We start from the raw sequence: 18,726 nt of genomic DNA on the forward strand, positions 1-18,726 counted from the left end.
CGCAGAATGGCTGCAATCTCTGATCCCACACGCTCTTCTTACAACATGTATCTTTGACCTTCTTTCATTAAGAGACAGGATCATGTTTCTTCCCCTTGAAATTCAGACGGCTGGTGACTCCTACAGAATGATGCAAAGTGACTTCTGAGGATAGGTCATAACAGTACAGCTTCTGCCTTTCTTTCCCCAGCTTGCTCATATTTCGAAGAATGGCACCATGATACAAGGAAGGCCAAGTAGCCACACAGTGAGGCCATGAATAAGTGCACCTGCCGACAACCCTAATGGATGTCCCAGACAACAGCTAGTACCAAGTGACATGTGAGTGAACAAACCTTCAGGTAACTGCAGCTCCAGCTGTTGAGTTATCCTTAGCCTTTGAGACTTTGTACCTTAGGCTCCAGACATTGAAGAACAGAAACAAGCTTTTCCCTTTATGGCAACTGCAAATTCCTAACCCACAGTATGCATGAGCAAAACATAGGCTTGTTTGTTTTAAACCACTAAGTTTAAGATGATTTGTTACATAGAAATGGATAACTAGAACAGTGGTAATCATTAACTTTTCTGCTTATTTAAAAATACTTTTTTTTTTTTTGAGATAGGATCTTGCTCTGTCACCCAGGCTGGAGTGCAGTGGCACACTCATGGCTTGTTGCAGTCTCAGCCTCCTGGCCTCAAGTGATCCTTCCACTTCAGCCTCCCAAGTAGCTGGGACTACAGGCACACATCACCACACCTGGATAATTTTTGTATTTTGTAGAGATGGGGGTTTTGCCATGTTGCCCAGGCTGATCTCGAACTCCTGAGCTCAAGTGTTCTGCCCATCTTGGCCTCCCAAAGTGTTGGGATTACAGGTGTGAGCTACTGCGCCCAACAAAAATACTTAAAAAAACAAAACAAACAAAAACCCCCCAACTAAAATAGCCATGGCAACATTATGGTTTTATTTTGTGGGTTTTTTTTTGTTTTTTTTTTGAGATAGGGTCTTGCTCCGTCGCCCAGGCTGCAGTGCAGTGGCACAATCTTGGCTTACTGCAAACTCTGCCTCCCGGGATCAAGCAATTCTCCTGCCTCGGCCTCCAGAGTAGCTGGGGGTGTGCGCCACCACACCTGGCTCATTTTTGTATTTTCAGTAGAGACGGGGTTTCACCATGTTGGCAGGCTCATCTCGAACTCCTGATCTCATGATCCGCCTGCCTCAGCCTCCCAAAGTGCTGGGATTACAGGCGTGAGCCACTGCACTCGACTGACATTATGGTTTAAAAAAAATTAAACTTTATAGTAAAAAACAAATAGTATGTGAATTAAAGGACTTGAATATTAAGATTTTCAAAATATCAATCAATATTTATTGATGTTTTTGGTCGGGCATGGTGGCTCACACCTATAATCCCAAGTGGATGTTTTTCTTCTTTTTTTTTTTTTTTTGAGACAGTGTCACTCTTTTCCCCAGGGTGGAGTGCAATGGTGCTATTTCAGCTCACTGCAACCTCCACCTCCCGGGTTCAAGCGATTCTCATGCCTCAGCCTCCCGAGTAGCTGGGATTACAGGCGCATGCCATCTCGTCCAGATAATTTTTGCATTTTTAGTAGAAACGGGGTTTCACCACATTGGCCAGGCTGGTCTTAAACTCCTAACCTCACGTGATCCATCCACCTTGGCCTCCCAAAGTAGTGGGATTACAGGTGTGAGTCACCATGCCTGGCTTGGACGTTTATTTTGTTTCATTCCGAGATTTTTTTTTTTTTTTTAGACAGGGTCTCACTGTGTTGCCCAGGATGGAGTGAAGTGGCATGATCTTGGCTTACTGCAATCTCTGCCTCCTGGGTTCAAGAGACTTTCATGCCTCGGCCTCCTGAGTAGCTGAGATTACATGTACACACCACCATGACCGGCTAATTTTTGTATTTTTTGGTAGAGATGGGGTTTCACCATGTTGGCCAGGCTGGTCTTAAACTCTTGACCTGAAAAGATCCACCCACTATGGCCTTCCAAAGTGCTGGGATTACAAGTGTGAGTCACTGCGCCTGGCCTCAATGCAAAATTTTAAAATGTCTTTCAGAATCATCTTTCATTGATTATGCACTTACTTTTATTCATCCCTGAGGCTGAGAAAGAGTTTCCTAGGTTCAAGAAGCTTCCTGGAAGTTGGGTCACAGGGTCTAATGCTACATAGTTATATAACATATAGCACTAGACACTCTGCATGCATGCATACAATTCTCCTTTAATATGCTTACACCGCAAGTTAAATTTGATTGTTCAAGTAAATGTCCTCTAGGTTTTTTGATGGCCGATTCTCTCAATCTGTTCAAAGCCCACCTCTTCTTCAGGAATCTACTCAGAGCCTTAGTGGTTTTCCTCTATACTCATCCCCATTTTCTGTGAGACTTTTATGCAGAAAGGGGAAAGGTACAAATGAACAATGTAGACTGAACAGATAGGATAAATATCTTCCCTCCCCAACATGTTCAGTGTCCAAAATTTAACATCATGAATCACAGGGAGAACAGTTACGCCAGTGACTGTGGGTTTTGGGAAGGACACATGGCTCAATTTGTCAGGAGTGACGAGACCATGCTTGTGGTAAGAGGGCCATGAAACTGTATCTGTACAAAGACTGTGAGTGCACATCTCTGAATTTTCCATGCAGGAATGTGTATACACATATACAATTCAGCTTTTCCTTTTCTCTCCAGACTTTTGCTCCATTCTGCTCATTGCAGTCCCAGCTCCTCTTTCCAGAAGTAACGAGGAAGGAAAAAGAGCTCAAGAAACCATCACCAAACTGTGATCAGACCCATATTCATCAAGTTCTTGATTTTCCAAGCTCCCGCAGGACCCTTTTAAAATATTCACTCAGTCCCTGGGAGCCCTTCTGCATTTGTTTTAGGATATGCCATTTAGCTATGGTTTTTTGCTTCACATCCTTAGCGTTGTCATACCAACTGAACCAGGCACCAATAACCATCTGCTACTTCTTTACAGTAGAATCACAGGTCTAGGGCCTTCTGCTAGACATTCATGGCTTTTGTGTTATCCTTCAGATTCTAAGATTGCTGCTTTCTAAGTATGATCTGTGTTAAGGGTGAATCTAGCTGGATATTTCTTCTACTCCTTGAGCTCTGGCTGTACATTTGGGACATAACTGTTGTAGAATTTGGCATCCTGTGGATGCCATTTGATGGCTTCTGCATAAACCTGGCATGGCTTGGAGATAGTTCCATTTCTGAAACCACTCAATGCCTTTACTCTTCCAAAATCAGGTCAGGGTTTATATATGCCAATTGACTTTGCTCCTTCCAGATTAATTCCTAACTATTGACAGTTCTTGTACATCTGCGGTTCAGTGCTCTTCCAAAGGTTTATTATAGAAATGAATAGTATTCTCATACTTCTCCTCTTTGAAGTAAGAGATGCCAACTTGGGCAAAAGCTTTTACTCTCTATCTTTAGTCTAGTCTGTTTTTTCCTCCAACGTCAATGGACTTCTCACAAAGTTTTTAGGGTTTATTGTAGCTGATTTTTTCAAAGCACATCATGGCTTGATTGATAGGATGTAATGGCAGAGTGCACATCTTTGACTTGGTCCCATTGTTCAAGGCTGCGTCAAATCTTCTTACAGTCAGCATTTCCAACTCTTTCTGTATAGTTCTTCCTTCTTGTTCTCTGGAAGATCCTTCCCCACTGGCTCCCATTTGGATTCCTTGATGAGAAGAGGTGGTAATGTCACTGTCACAGCTTCTTTCTCCTCATTCACACGGCCCAGTCTCTTTGACACTAAAAACTGTCATGACTTGGGCATTTTGCATTTCACGCCCAGATCACACACAGTTGCTTTGTTAGTTGATTTCCAAATATTGGTGGAGATCAGGCATATTGGAAGGGTTTGTCAACTTCCTCTCTTCCAGCCAAGCCTCCAGATTTTTAAACCCTCTTTAAGCTAAGCGATTATTTGTGTTATATTTTAAGCCCTCCTCAAGAGCTCACCCGGATTCTTTAAGCCAGTTTAAGAAGTCAAGTACAATTGCTTTCTACAAATTTACCCCTTACATCAATCAGGCTTTCAGACAATTTTATAGGCTTCCTCATAAGCCTTCTCCTGGTAGTCTCCTTTCTTGAGATAGGTCAGTGGTTTTCAGTAGGGGGTGATCTTGCCCTGTAGAGAACATCTGGCAATGTCTGGAGGTCTTTTCTTTTTTATTGTGGTAAAACACACATAACATATACAATTTTAACCATTTTGAAGTATACAATTCAGTGGCATTTAGTACACTCACAATGTTGTGTATATCATTACCACTATCTAGTTCCAGAATAGTTTCATCAGCCCAAAGGAAACCCCATACTGATTAAGCAGTCACTCTCAATTCCCCTTTCCTCTAACCCCCTGGCAACTACTGATCTGTATCCTGTCTTCATTCATTTGGCCACTCTGGATATTTCATGTAAGTAGAAAAATGCAATATATGGCCTTTGCTGTCTGGCTTCCTAAACTTTACATGTTTTCAAGGTTCATCCAAGTTGTGGCATGTATCGGTACCTTTTTTTTTTTTGGAGACAGAGTCTGGCTCTGTTGCCCAGGCTGGAGTGCAGTGGTGCAATCTCAGCTCGCTGCTACCTCCGCCTCCCGGGTTCAAGTGATTCTCCTGCCTCTGCCTCCGGAGTAGCTGGGATTGCAGGCGTCCACACCACCATGCTCGGCTAATTTCTATAGTTTTAGTAGGGTCTCACCATGTTGGCCAGGCTGGTCTTAAACTCCTGACCTCAAATGATCTGCCTGCCTCAGCCTCCCAAAGTGCTGGGATTGCAGGCATCGGCCACCGCACCCGGCCAGTACCTCATTTTTTTAATGGCTGAATAAGCGTTACTATATGGCTAGATCATGTTTTGCTTATCCATCCATCAGCTGATGGACATTTTAGTTGCTTCCACCTTTTCGCTATTACAAACATTTTTGGATATCATGACTTGGAAGATGGTAATGCCATCTTGTAGATAGATACCACAAATGTTGCAAACATTCTACAGTGCAAAAAGATGGCTCTCACCACAAGGAATTTTCCAGTCCAAAATGCCAATAGTGCTGAAGTAAAGAAACCCTGGCAACTACTGCAGAATGATTACTACAGAGCAAATGTTCTGGGGATCTCACTTTATAGACTCTGAGTAACACCTGAATGGATCATCAATGTTATCAGCACTCAGGGTCTTATTGCTTCTCTATTTCAGTCAATTTCTAGAAGCTACTAGAACCCTGGCTCCCTTACCCCTTCCGCCCTTGCTCATGGTAGTTGAATGCTTGTTGAAGGCTACTGGACCCTTCTATAAGCTTGTATAAACTTAAGTTCAAACCATCATCTTTGCTTTCAATAGGCAGATGGTATTAATCTCAAAAACTCCTCTTTCATTTCAGGATCTGGCTCCTGCCACAGGATTTTAACTCTTTCCTAACAATAACATTTATACGTATTGAGCTTTTAACATGAATTAGAACATGTCCTTACACGCATTATTACATTTAATTCTCACAATAATCTTATGCACTTGGCATTATTTTTATCTTTATTTCAGAGATAAGCCCTAGAACTGTTAAATAACTTGCCAAAAGTTATGTGGTTAGTAAATGGCAAAGTAGGTCTTCCAAGTTAGGTCTAATTCTCACACAAACTTTTTTACCCCAGTGTTATACACTCTGGGCATCTATCACATTTGACTAAATATCACAATTAACGCAGGAATGAACCCCGTACAGTCTTAAAGCCTGGGTCTACTGAGGGAAATCCCAGCAAACTTTCTTCACTCACTCTTAAAATAATCACTCAAGGAATTGCTTGGGTTGCTTTCAATCAGTTAGGAGCAGCAGAAAGATCAAAAGAAAAACCCAAAGAATACAATAAAGAACATTTCTTTCCTGGCAAAAACCTCACTGGAAGACAATTATTTTCACAGGTATAATTCCCAAGGAACTCTGGGGAGTTAGAAAGCTGGGCCTCAAACTGAGAGCACACTGGATACTTTTGTTTTATGTAACCATCTTGGTAACTTTCATTATTTTCTGCTATTAAAGAATTTTATATATTCTGTGTGTGTTGATGTCTTTTCCTCACTCATATTACTGTCCTGCTGAAACCAGACAGACAGCAAACTTTCTGAATGCAGGAACGACGTCTCATTAATTCTTATACTGCATATAGTATCTCAGAGATAAAAGTTAAAAAATGCTTGTTAAATAATACAATTCTCCAAGCGTCTTAGTGCCTTTCTGTCATGTAAAGTCTCAGATTATTGCTTTTCACCAAACAAATACCTAGAATATCCAAACTGTGTGCATATTGCCTCAATTATCTCAGCAGAAACTTACAACCTAAGAACTAGTCCTAGCAAATTGCATTGCCCTAGACAGTATGCGGGCTTTACCCTCTTTGGAAAGGACTACATGCAAAATGAAACCGGACACAAGCAATACCATCGTTAATAAAAACATATGTTTGTACATTGTCTAATACTAGCTTCATGACAACATGTTAGCAGTTCAGAAGGTATATGAAAAAGATGCAACTCCAGAAATCATCACAGCAAAGAAGCTTCAAAGCTTAGCTGTAAGTCAATGGCAAAGGCAGGATTTGAACTCTGCTACTAACACCTTATTAGTCTCCACTGCTACATTTAGGTCAACTGGCATATTAATGTAATGCAGTATAGGAGCTAACTCAGTAGAAACTTTTAATCAAGAAGCGAGAATGGGTAGTGTCAAGGGAAAAAGGGCTTTCTTTGCCATGTTTGCTAGACTGATTTTATAACAAAGTGATACATTTACTTTTTATTGCTAAACTCCCAACTTTTTCTTATTATTTAACAAGTAACACCTACCCATAAAGGCTCTTTCTTCAAACCACAGGAACTTAATAATACTTTCCACAAAATTTACATTTTCCTAAAACATAACATTCAAATTTAAAAAAATAGCATAATAACTTATTTGGTACATTTGTAAATTAGAATTATTAGTAATGTTCCATATGGAAAGCTTTCACGACATATTGCTAAGAATATGATAAAGCCTCTTCACTCTTCTCTTTTACCTTTGTTTACATTATTTCAAATTCTAGTGATATTAAAGTTCTACTTACTTCTTCATTTTGAGGGGTTGTAGGAGGTCTTTCTAAATCCAGAAAATCTAGTGGTCTTTCACTTAGCGTAAGTACACGAGGTGGTGTTTTTAGTGCCAGGGGTTTAAAGGGAGTTGACTGAATAAGGTCAAGATCTGCTGGTCTTGAAAATGAAACATCTTCATTATTTCCTAGGAGTTAAGAAAATAGACAAAGAAGAGAAAAGCGGGAGGTTTTTTAAAAAGACAGTGTTTTTTGTTAAAATGTATTTACCTTCTTCTGCTTTTGAATTATACCTCCCAATGAGCATTAGTTTCTTTCAAAATATGCTTCCAGCATACTGGCATTTCACTAATATTTATCACTGTGGTACAGAAATAAGAAATTATGCAATGCATGATATATAACCAAAAAAACTGATATTTAGAATATATAAAACTCTTACAACACCCAATTTTTTAAACTGACAAAACATGTGAATAGACACTTCACAACGAATATATATAAATGGCCAAAAAGCACATGAGCAGATGTTCAAAATTATTAATAATCAGGGAAATAGAATTAAAATCACGAGATGGCACTGCACACCCACTCAAACAGCTAAAATTAAAAAGACTGACAATACAAAATGTTGGCAAGGACGTGGAGCAACTGAAACTCATACATCACTGATGGAATGCAACACCGTACTAGAATTTGGAAAATAGTTTAGCAGTCTTTCAAAGTTTAAAATAACTTGTAGTACATAAACCAGCAATTTCACTCCTAAAGATATGAAAACATATGTCCTCACAAAGACTTGAACCTGAATATTCAGTGGCTTTAATCCTAACAGCTTCAAACAAAAAGCAATCAATTAATGAAGATGAATGGATAAACAAATTATGGTGTATCCAAACTGAAATATTACTCAGTAATAAAATGGAATGAACAACTGATATATGCAACAACAGAAAGAATCTCAAAAACATTACACTGAACAAAAGAAGCCAGATAAGAGTATATACTCTATGATTCTATTTACATGAAACTCTGGGAAAGACAAATCTAGTCTCTGGCTATAGAAAGGAGACTATGGTTGCCTAGAGTTGAGGGGAAGGGACTGAGTGAGAAAGAGACATAAGGGAACCCTGCAGAGTAACAAAAATGGTCTCCATTTGGACTGTGGTGGTGGTTATATGGGTGTTTACTTTTGTCAAAACTCATCAAGTACACATTTAGAAATGTATACATTTTATGTGTGTAAAACCTCAATAATTAGTTGAATTACTAAAAAATACTGTGTGAAATTCAGACTATAATAATGAATGGAAATTTCAAAAGCATAAAGTTGCATTTTCCAACTCCTTTTCTAAATAACATTTAGAAAAACTCAAGTTTTCATAGAAACATACAAAACAAAGACTTAACAGGCAACCTTCTAAGTAAAGGTGAAATACCTGCCACAACAATCCTCTCCGGAACTTGCATTATCACACTAGCATTTGGAACTCCTTCTTGGAATCCTTGTTCCAGGTCAGCGTTTGGTGGTGCTACTTTTAACTTTTCTGGGACCCTCATTCGCTGACTAATGCCTTCGGTATATTCCATTTCGTATTGAATTCGACTAATTTCTGCCATCTCAGCAGCAGTAGGAGAAGGAAATGTTGCCCCACTCACCCTGTGGGAGAAAAATTTAAAGACAGGGCTGACTGTTAAAATATCAGTCTCCTCTAAGTAGAGTAGGGAAGTTAGAAGACAATACCGTATAGAAAGAGAGAAAGGAAACTTCTCATTTGCAAGTACTGAACACATACAAAGCAAAAATAAAAGATGAAAGAAAATGATTTCCTCAACAAAATGCCTTCTTACTTATCAGCTGAAACTGTACCTTGAGGAAAGGAAACTTCTCATTTGCAAGTACTGAACACATACAAAGCAAAAATAAAGGATGAAAGAAAATGATTTCCTCAACAAAATGCCTTCTTACTTATCAGCTGAAATTGTACCTTGATATTGCTTAGGAGTAAATTTTTAAAATTATTATAGAATTACAACACAAATGTGTACATACAGATACATACACACACTCTCTCTGCATAAATAAATACGCATGATGCTTGTAACTAAAAAAATGCCTGCAATAAAATTTAAACTTAAATTTACTCATCAATTTGAGGGAAAGCTGCTTGGAGTTTAAAAATATAAAATTAAAAATTACTGTCATGCATGAAAACATAAAACCTTTAAATGACAAATGCATCAGTTATTCAAAACCTTTAAATGATAGATGCATAAAATTAACTCTGAATTTACTAAAAAAGAATATGCAACTCCCTGAAAATCACATCGTACAAATTAAAACTTCTCTTAATGACTGAGATGCAATGAATACCAAATTTAGAATTTGTAATAATAAATCCTCATGTTTGTATTCATTTTTGGAGGAATTGAAAGTTTTACACTATTAATTTGTATTTAATATATTTACATGTGTATTTTTTTTAATGCAGTAGAAAGAACGTTTCCGCCAATACAAACGCTGATAAATATGTAAAAGAGCATGGTTAGCCTACAGCAGTAAGCTTTGAAGCCATTGTCTCTCAAACCTGTAATACCAGCTCAACTGAATAAAATTTCACTGACCTTCCTAGCGGTGTGTCACTGCTTGTTCTTTTAATCATTTTAATACCGTATATACACGTCTATAATAGCTATTAAAATACTGCTACCCTGTAGTTCAGTTTACACAACAATTCCCCTACACATCTAAACTTTTTTTGGAGGTGTACATAACACGGACACTGTTTTTCCAGCTGTAAAAAAGAAAGAATAAAAATCAGTATTTCAACAATTCATTTTGTAGGAAAACTATGAAAAAAGTAAATATCTACTTAAAATGACTTTTGGATTTGAACATGGCTTAGGGCTTGATTTGAGAAACCAATTTTCAAATCTATCCTAAGAAGAGTTTTTCTATACCTCAAAAATCATAAGACAGTTTTAAGCACAGTCACTGTCTTATGATTCTGCAAACAGGATACAGAGAAAGTATATCAAATATATATACAAATGTGAAGTCAGAGTAGAAAAAAAAAAAAATACTGCCATAAAACTCCTCTAATCATCATACGCCAAAGGGGAAAAATCCTTTTTTAAGACTAAGCTCAAATGAAGAAATCATGAAGGGAATACAAAGGGTAAAAAGTAAATGTAACTGAGGTAGTCTACAAATGTGACGTCTAATGGTTTCTTTAAATAGAAATAAACTTCAAAATTTAGTGTAAACTTCAAATGGAAATTACACTCAATTTTTCACAAAGACATTATATATAAATAAAGGGCATAAAAAGTTAAACACAGTATACACGACTTTACCATGGCTAAGGTACTTCCTAAACTCCATGCTGGAGATGTAGCCCCACCCTAAGCCCCCGCCTCACTGAGATGCCTAGGAGAGTTCTTACAGGTTCTCAGGACACTCAGCCCCAGCAACTGGTTTAACTATGACTGCTAACTCACATCTTTTATTCTTTAACAAAAAATCTCTGGGGACATAGATCTTTAAGGATTTGGCATGCAGACGATTTAAAGACTGAGAAAGTAAGCCAAAAGGGACAAATTTTACTCACAAATGTGTACCAACTACTGCTTGCTATTTGGCACTATCTGCTTCTGTGCTTCATATTAAATCCTTTAACTTGCTTCAATGTGCGTGTGCTGGATTGAGAGCCACTTTTGTCCCTGGGGAAGAAAAACAGGGGCTAATTGAGAAACTAGATGATACCACTACTAGGGATTCATTATTGGAAATTCTCCAAATGGTAACAGTCACAGAGATGTACAACCTGACATCAAGAGACCAGTAAGAGAAGAAAGAAAGAAAAAAATGAAGCTTACCACCAATCTTAGTTCCACAGATGGGGTCCTATGACTATTCATTAGTTAACGCAACATAAAAGACTAGCTCTGGCATTATTTCTGATTTGTGTTTAGAAATGCGGCAGATGAAAAATATGTAAGTTTAAATGAAGCTAATACTTATGTGTATATATGCATATAGGTACACATATATGTTAAAGAGGAACAAATGCATTGTAAATTTTTTTTTGTCACCCAGGCTAGATTGCAATGGAGCAATCACTGCTCACTGAAGCCTTGATCTCAGGGGCTCACGTGATCTTCCTACCTCACCCTCCTGAATAGCTGGGACTAGAGGCGTATGCCACCACACCCAGGCAATTTTTGTATTTTTTATAGAGGCACAGTCTTACTATGTTGCTCAGGCTGATCTCAAACTTCTAGGCTCAAGAAATCCTCCCGTCTTGGTCTCCCAAAGTGCTGGGATTACAGGTGTGAGCCACCGTGCCCGACCCGTTTAAATTTTCATTCACTTACAATGTTAAAATTTTGAACCAGTAACTCATGTACTCGGTACAAAGTACACAAGCTATACAGAGAAAAGGAAGTGTCCCACTTCCAATCCTATCTTTAACCACCCAGGTTCCCACAGGCAACCTTTATAATCAATTTTTGTGCATCATTCTAGATGAGATGCTCTTCTAATACTTGTGTGTATCTCAAGCATAGCAAAAGCTCATATTCAGAACTAACACTGAAAAGAGCTACCTCAAAAAGATTATAGCCTTTGGTCATTATAAACTGAAGTTTTATAATAATAAACGAGAAGCAAGTAGCTAGAACCTCAGTATCTCCTTGAAATGTGCTTTCTCTGCAGTCCATTCATTGCATTTCAGTCTTAGGAACTTTCTAGTAGTACGTCTCATAGGTCTCACTAGTATATTTCGTTCTGTACCAGCATCTTTTCTTACGACAATCTCCAAGTTTGTGAAAAACTATTGACTTAGAAAAAAAAGGTGGATACTGAAATGCCAACTTCTGGAAAAAGCCAAATTCTCCTGTAGCTGAACTACTTAAATGTAAAAAGTAACTGGAACTTTTTTACTAAAATTTAACACTGTACTATCCTAATTATTGGGTTTTCTGCTTAAAAACCAATCAAAATCTATTTTTTTCTCCCTTGTTAGACTGTGGCATTTCTGATAATATCTTTTGGCAATAAATAAACTTCTCATCATTTGGTGTTGATATGTTAATTCCAGAAGTTTTGTAACTTAGAATCCAGTAGGCAACCTGTACGTGATTCTGTTATATAACATAACAAAGAAGGCAAAATCTCTCTTAGAATCACAGATGATTTCACAGATTTCTACTTTCTAAGCCCAGTGGTTCCCAAACACCAATAACTAACTAGACAAATTTCATGTTTTTTTTCTTTTTCCCATATTCACAGAGTACATTAACTTTTTGTTACAGTTAATTTTTTAACTCGACTTTTTAAAATCAAAAAAGTATTGTAAAAGAAAATTTTGTATCACTACCTTAAACCATGGCTGTACACATATAAATACAGATTGCAAAGACATCCTGTTACAAAAAAATCCTCATCTACATACCACCTAGAGTCAAGACACATGTCACTAGTGGAAAGTGTACCAATTTTGGGACACAGTGATTCTAGCCCAACTTTCTCATTTTCTGTATTAGAACACTGGAACCCAGAAAGCCTAGGAAGTAAATGAAACAACTTGAGGCAAACTGACTGTGGTTGCAAATGTTTATATACTTCTCAAAGACAAACACACAAACAAACAAAAACAAAAACAAAAAAACCCCTCCAGTTCTTCACCACCTACTGTGTGGCCCTAGTTCACATAGATGGGCCACTCTGCACACCGTGTTTCAGTTCTCTTTCAAAGAAACTACATTTAAAAAGTCACTGCAAACTTTGAAAACTATATATTAATGAACTTTAAAATAAGGTTATGAATCCACAGAAAAGTTTCAACACCAGAAGAGAGGAGAGCGAGGACTAAACTTTGTAATTCTGAAAGGAGGCAGCTCTATCAGACAGGAAGGGAGAGAACACAATTTCCTTTCGGAAAGAACAGCAAAACCAATATACAAGCCTTTGAAACCAAAAGATAGCAGGTCCCCCAAGCAATTTAATTGCATGGGAAGACTACTAAGTATAACTAAATCGTCCTAATTTTCCTAAGGGTTTTTCTTTTGGGAATCTCATTAGCCAACGGAATTGAGGCAGAAAAAATGTTTTTCACGCAGGGAGAGAAAACATTAGTGATCATTCTAAGTCTCTCGGTGGATGAGAGGCCTGAATACAAATGGTTCTGTATTTGGGCAGAAGGGCCAGAAAGCATTTTTTTTTTCCCCTTTAATCTTCTCCAATGAAAACATGTCACTTTTGAAAAGGTGCTCTTCCCTCGAGAATGCCCTTTGCTTCTAACTCTGTGGGAGGTAGACAGGGGTGTTCTTTTACGATGATAATAATAATAATAATAGCACACGTCCTGCAGAGGAAGGTCAGAAGCCTGGCGGAACAGGAACCGCAGCTTTCCTCCGGCTTCCCAGCTCCAGGCAGGAAACCCGAGAGCAACCGCCTGCAGCCACATCTGCGAGCAAGGATGCTCAGAGCCGGGCAGGGTGGCCCACAGCCACGCGCGATGCCACAACCTGGGCTTCCAACAAGGCCCTTCTTTTCCAACATGTACTTGCCACAAAACAACACAAAAACCTCCTTTTAAATAGGGCAGATTTAAGGTCATCCTGTAAGGTGTCAGGGACTTGGCAGGGAAGGATGAGTGAAGATTTACAAAGCCCGGCGTTCACGCTCACGGGACTCCCGCTGCTTCCCAAACCCCTATTTTCTAGTCGGAAAAGTCCGATTAATCCACAAAAGGAGACGCCGAACCACACAGGGTGAAGAGGTTCGCCCAAAAACACCTGCAGAAGGCGCTTCTCTCCCTCGCTCTCCTCGGGGACTCAAGGTCCCGGGGAGGAGGAAAGACCAAGGTTGAAGGCAAGAGGCCCGGGGACGGGACTCGGGTCAGGGAGACACTACCGGGGGGGCCGGGCCACCGCTGATCCCTCTGTTGGCCGGAGGGTCTCGGCGGCGGCGCTAGGCCTGGCAGCCAGCTCGGGCGGGGGGTCGCGAAGAGGTCAGCACTCACCCCTGGGCCCACAGGAGGGTCCCGGCGAGGACCGCCGCCCTCCGGCTCCCGGGGCGCTCGAGTGGGCGCTCTCAGAGGCGGTTGGCCGAGAGCACAGAGGCGCCCGGGAACAGCACCGGCGGAGCGGCCCGCAAAGGGCCAGGGCCGAAGCGCGAAAGGCCAAGGCTGGCCCCTTCAGGGAGCCGTAGCGGAAGAGTGTTCGTGGTCATGTGACGCGGAAAAGGGCGGACGGGCGGCCCACGCACTGGAACGGGTCCACGGTAAGCGATGCGCAGACATCTTTGTTGTGGGCTGACAGCCGGTTACGCCTCTTGCGGTTAAGTTTAATTCACACTTCGGCTTTATTAGATTTTGTAATCTTTAAGAACCTGGTGTTTGCAAGGTAAACCTTCGGTAGCCAATTAAAATAACTATTTCAGGACCATCAGCATCAAAATTTCTGTGCTGTGAGGCTTAGGAATTCTCATATGTAAATCAGCTGCGGGGGTGATCCCATGCATTCGAATTTGATACTTCTTAAGCCCTCAGATGATCAGACCTGGTCTTCCATGAGAATTCCGGGAGAGGGGAAGTTAGGTTTCACAGTAGTTGGCAGCGTCGTTTAGCTTTGGGAGAGCGCTCTCTGCTTCTGAACACCCAACCACAGACTTTCCCCCCAGGAAGCCCTTGCTTAGAGCAGGGAAGAGTGGTACCGTGCTTGTCAGCATGGGAACGCACTGAAGCCAAATAATGGAATATTTTATATGCCTTAGGTTTCACAAACACCTAAAGGTGTGCACATGACTTATGTACTCCTCTGCGATCTAATTGATACTTTAGAGATGTTACCGTTCTTCAGAATGATTTGGGAAGCCCTCTGATTTGCGTTCTTGGGCTACTTAACACTGGTGTAGGGAAAGTGAAATATTTCCTCTTCCCTCTTGGGGTCTTGACTGGGCCTAAGAATTAAACTGATGAGGAAAAGAGTCAAACTCTGTAAAATATTTGAAGAGATTATTTGAAAATATTCTGAGCCAAATGTGCGTGACCATGGCCCGTGACAGAGACCTCAGGAGGTCCTGAGAACATATGCCCAAGGTGGTTGGGGAACAGCTTGGTTTTATATATTTTAGGGAGGCATGAGACATCCATCAAATAAATTTAAGAAATACATTGGTTTGGTTCAGAAAGTCAGGACAACTCAAAGCAGGGGCTTCCAGGCTGTAGGTAAATTTAAACATTTTCTGGTTGGCATTTGAAGACCTGGGATCCATAGAAAGGAAATGTTGAGGTTAAAATAAAAGATTGTGGAGACCAAGGTACTTTTGAAGTCTTATAGTGGCTGCCCTTAGAGACAATGGATGACAAATTTTCCTATTCAGATCTTTAGAAGGTGCTAGACTCTTACATAATCTCTTTAGGATTGGGAGGACCTGGAAGAAAATGATCTAGCTATGTTAATAGAAATTCTATGTAGATGCAGATTTTCCCCCAACAAAGGACAGCTTTGCAGAGCCATTTCAAGATATGTCAAAAACTAAAAAACAAAATTGTCTGGACGGAGGAAGGGAGGGAACAAAAAGAACAAAGGGACTAAAATGGCGCATTTCCGGGTTCTTCATTGTTAACTTTCCCCAGCCTGGGAAAGACAGGGGTCCACTGCCCAGGCGCAACCTGACCTCCGACGGAGAAAAACCGGAACCGCCTAGCCACGCCTATTGCCCGCCCCCAACCCGCCTATGTCCCGCCCACTGCCCTCCCACTCCTGGGCCCAGGACATAAAAGCCGCTCCTGGCGGGCCGGCCGAGGTGCGAACTTGCTTGGCTCCTGCTCGTGTGCGGACCAAGGAACCTCGCCCCTCCTTCACATTGGCTTGTAAATAAAGTTTTCTTTTACTTTGCCTGCTTGCCTATTCTCTGGCATTTACTCTGGTGGTCGTTTGGAGCAAATCAAAAATGTTTTGGGATAAAATGTTTTGATTTTGTTTCTTGTCTCGTTATGCCAGTGTCAGATTGGAAAGTAAGTCACAATATATAGGGTTAAATAAAAGCCATCTGATGAGAATTTATGGATTGTAGGGCATGACTTCCTAGACCCCTTAGACAGGAATTTGAGCAAGATAAAAAAAAGAAAAAAAATCAGAGCTTAGTCTCCACTGACGTAAAATAGAGACATAAAACAACAGGACAAAAGCATACAACTTTTATTTAGTAATTTTTACATTGACATTGGAGCCTTCCCTAGAAAAATGGAGACCCAAATTAACAGTTGGACCCTAAGTGCATTTTGGGTCTCTGTTTTTCTAGGGAAAGCTAAAAAGAATAGTAAATTGTGAAAATGTGAGAAAACAAGCAAATTTGGGTTGGTGCAGTTAATACAGAAGTGACTAAGAAGATAAAGGTTGTTGTAACAAAGTGAAAATAAAAATCTGTAAGTTTGTGCAGATACAGCTCAGCTTTGACTCCCTGTCTCTGGTGTTGAGAACATCTCCTTCTTTGTACAGGCAGGGCCCCTTTCATGCAGAATTTTTATCTCCTGCTTTCAGGAAGGAAAAAGGAAAGCCACAATGCTCTTTTTGCATTTGCTTTTTTTTTTTTTCAAGTACCTTTGACTTGAAAATAATCTTTATGCCAAAGTGCCATATTTTGGGTTGACATATCCTACTATTGACAGAGCAGAAGCACTGCCGTTTTAAAGTGTCGCTTGATCAAAAACCACCTAAATCCAACCCAAAGGGTATCAGCCTAATGGCTAATGTCAGCATGACCATAAACCACAAAGGACACATCCAACCAGAAACATTCCAACCCTAAGATAAACCCCTCTCCCACCAGACACATGCCCGCCGGAAGATAACCTTCCCTCTGACCGAAGCAATGTCAGCCCCAAGGTAACCCTTCCCCTCCGACCAGAGACATTCCAACCCTGTAATAAACTCCACGCGGAAACAATCCAAGCCTATGATAAGCTCTCTCACTCTAAACCCTTGAATACTCTTAGTCTGTAAGAGAGAATGTTCCTGACTGAAATCGGCCAGAAGCCCCACTCAGGTTTATTCTCCAAAATAAACCTATCTTTGACTGTTGAGCCACTTTTTGTGTTTCTCTCTTCTTTCTTTAACTCTTACAACTACCCTACAGAGACAAATAAGCCTTTAAGAATAGATTGATTTTAGGAATAATCAGTCATTCTGAGTCAATCTTTTGTGGGAAGATAGAGATCAAGTTGGGAGATCACGTATTAGGTTGGTTCTGAGGAGTAAGCTCCGATTTTTTTATCTTGCCCAAATTCCTATCCAAGGGCCATTGGGGGGTCATGCCCTCCAAACCATAAATTCACATCAGATGGGTTTTATTTAACCTTGTCTATCATGACTTACTTTCCAATCTGACTCTGGCATGACAAGGAAGAAAATCAAAATATTTTACCCCAAAATATATTTCCTTGCCATACCTTGAAATTGTCCTGCAAAGTCTCTTGTGGGAAAAATCCACATTCTGTAGAGAATCCCCTTTCCCCGTTGTTTTCCTTCCTTCCTTTCCAGATCTAGGAGATAATCAGCTAAGAGCCAGGTACCCTTTTAGTTCTGATAAGAAATATTTTACAACCTACTCTCTCTCTAAAGTCTGCTGAGAGCTTCCTCTGAACAATAAAACTGGGTCTCCACAGTCCTTTTTCTTAACCTGAACATTTCCTTTCTGTGGATCCCAGGTCTTCAGATAAACTCAACCAACTGTCAACCAGAAAATGTTTAAATTTGCCTATAGCCTGGAAGCCCCCGCTTTGAGTTGTCCCGCCTTTCTGAACCAAAGCAATATATTTCTTAAATGTATTTGATTGATGTCTCATGCCTCCCTAAAATATGTAAAGCCAAACTGCACCCTGACTACCTTGGGCACATGTTCTCAGGACCTCCTGAAGGCTGTGTCATGGGCCATGGTCACTCATATTTGGCTCAGAATAAATCTCTAAAAGTATTTTACAGAGTTTGACTTTTTTCATCAACAGTGCAAAGGTAATTGCAGTTTGCCATTACTATCAGTGGCAAAAACCACAATTACTTTTGCACCAACCTATGAAATCATAACCTTTAAAAACTAGAAATGATGTTCCTCCTGCTTCCACTAACCTTTCCACTTCTTAATTACTTACAATTTGGCTTTTAATCCTGTACTCCCCTCAAAGAAAAACATTTTGAAATAACTTTCAAATGAAGATTGTGATCCAATTACCAAACCCGATGTCTTCTCCCATAAACCTCATTGTCCTTTATCTCCTTGCATCATTTGGTTTCTGTTAAAATAAATGAGACAGTATTGTGCTCAAAGTACCTAACACTGTCTAATAGACGATTCTCAGAGAAAAGGCTTTTACTCTTCCTTATATAGGAACTCTACTCCCTCATTTTATGTAACATTTATTTATATTTAGCATATATATTAGTATATTTTTATATATATAAAATATGTATTCCTTTTTTTCACCATTAATGTGGACATTGTTGTCTAATGTTTTAATCCATCATTGACTATTTTTGCAACCATGGTTTCCTCAAATGTTTTGTGGGAAAGGGTGGTATATAAGTTATCTCATCCATCTAG

General features: G+C 39.9%; 1 protein-coding gene and 1 long non-coding RNA gene across 15 annotated transcripts in view; one reads left to right on the top strand and one right to left on the bottom strand.

Moving 5' to 3' along the window:
- The window catches only part of MFF (mitochondrial fission factor), a 32,839-nt gene extending 18,416 nt beyond the window's left edge, over window positions 1–14,423 (bottom strand). For 8 of the 14 annotated variants that reach the window (XM_010375622.2, XM_010375621.2, XM_010375618.2 and 5 more), the window contains exons 1-4: window positions 14,147–14,423; window positions 10,730–10,841; window positions 8,558–8,778; window positions 7,137–7,306 (exon numbers count right to left, since the gene is read on the bottom strand). In XM_010375622.2, the coding sequence (XP_010373924.1) occupies window positions 7,137–7,306; window positions 8,558–8,738 (351 nt within the window). In that variant the 5' untranslated portion in view covers window positions 8,739–8,778; window positions 10,730–10,841; window positions 14,147–14,423. The remainder of the gene's footprint in view (window positions 1–7,136; window positions 7,307–8,557; window positions 8,779–10,729; window positions 10,842–14,146) is intronic. The other 6 variants (XM_030916231.1, XM_030916230.1, XM_030916228.1 and 3 more) reach the window with 2 other exon arrangements.
- LOC115893191 overlaps window positions 14,377–18,726 on the top strand; it is an 88,647-nt gene continuing 84,297 nt past the window's right edge. The window contains exon 1 of the long non-coding RNA XR_004053136.1: window positions 14,377–14,406. This is a non-coding gene — a long non-coding RNA (uncharacterized LOC115893191). The remainder of the gene's footprint in view (window positions 14,407–18,726) is intronic.

The sequence above is a fragment of the Rhinopithecus roxellana genome, chromosome 14, assembly GCF_007565055.1.
Source record: "Rhinopithecus roxellana isolate Shanxi Qingling chromosome 14, ASM756505v1, whole genome shotgun sequence".
NCBI classification, from domain to species: Eukaryota; Metazoa; Chordata; class Mammalia; order Primates; family Cercopithecidae; genus Rhinopithecus; species Rhinopithecus roxellana.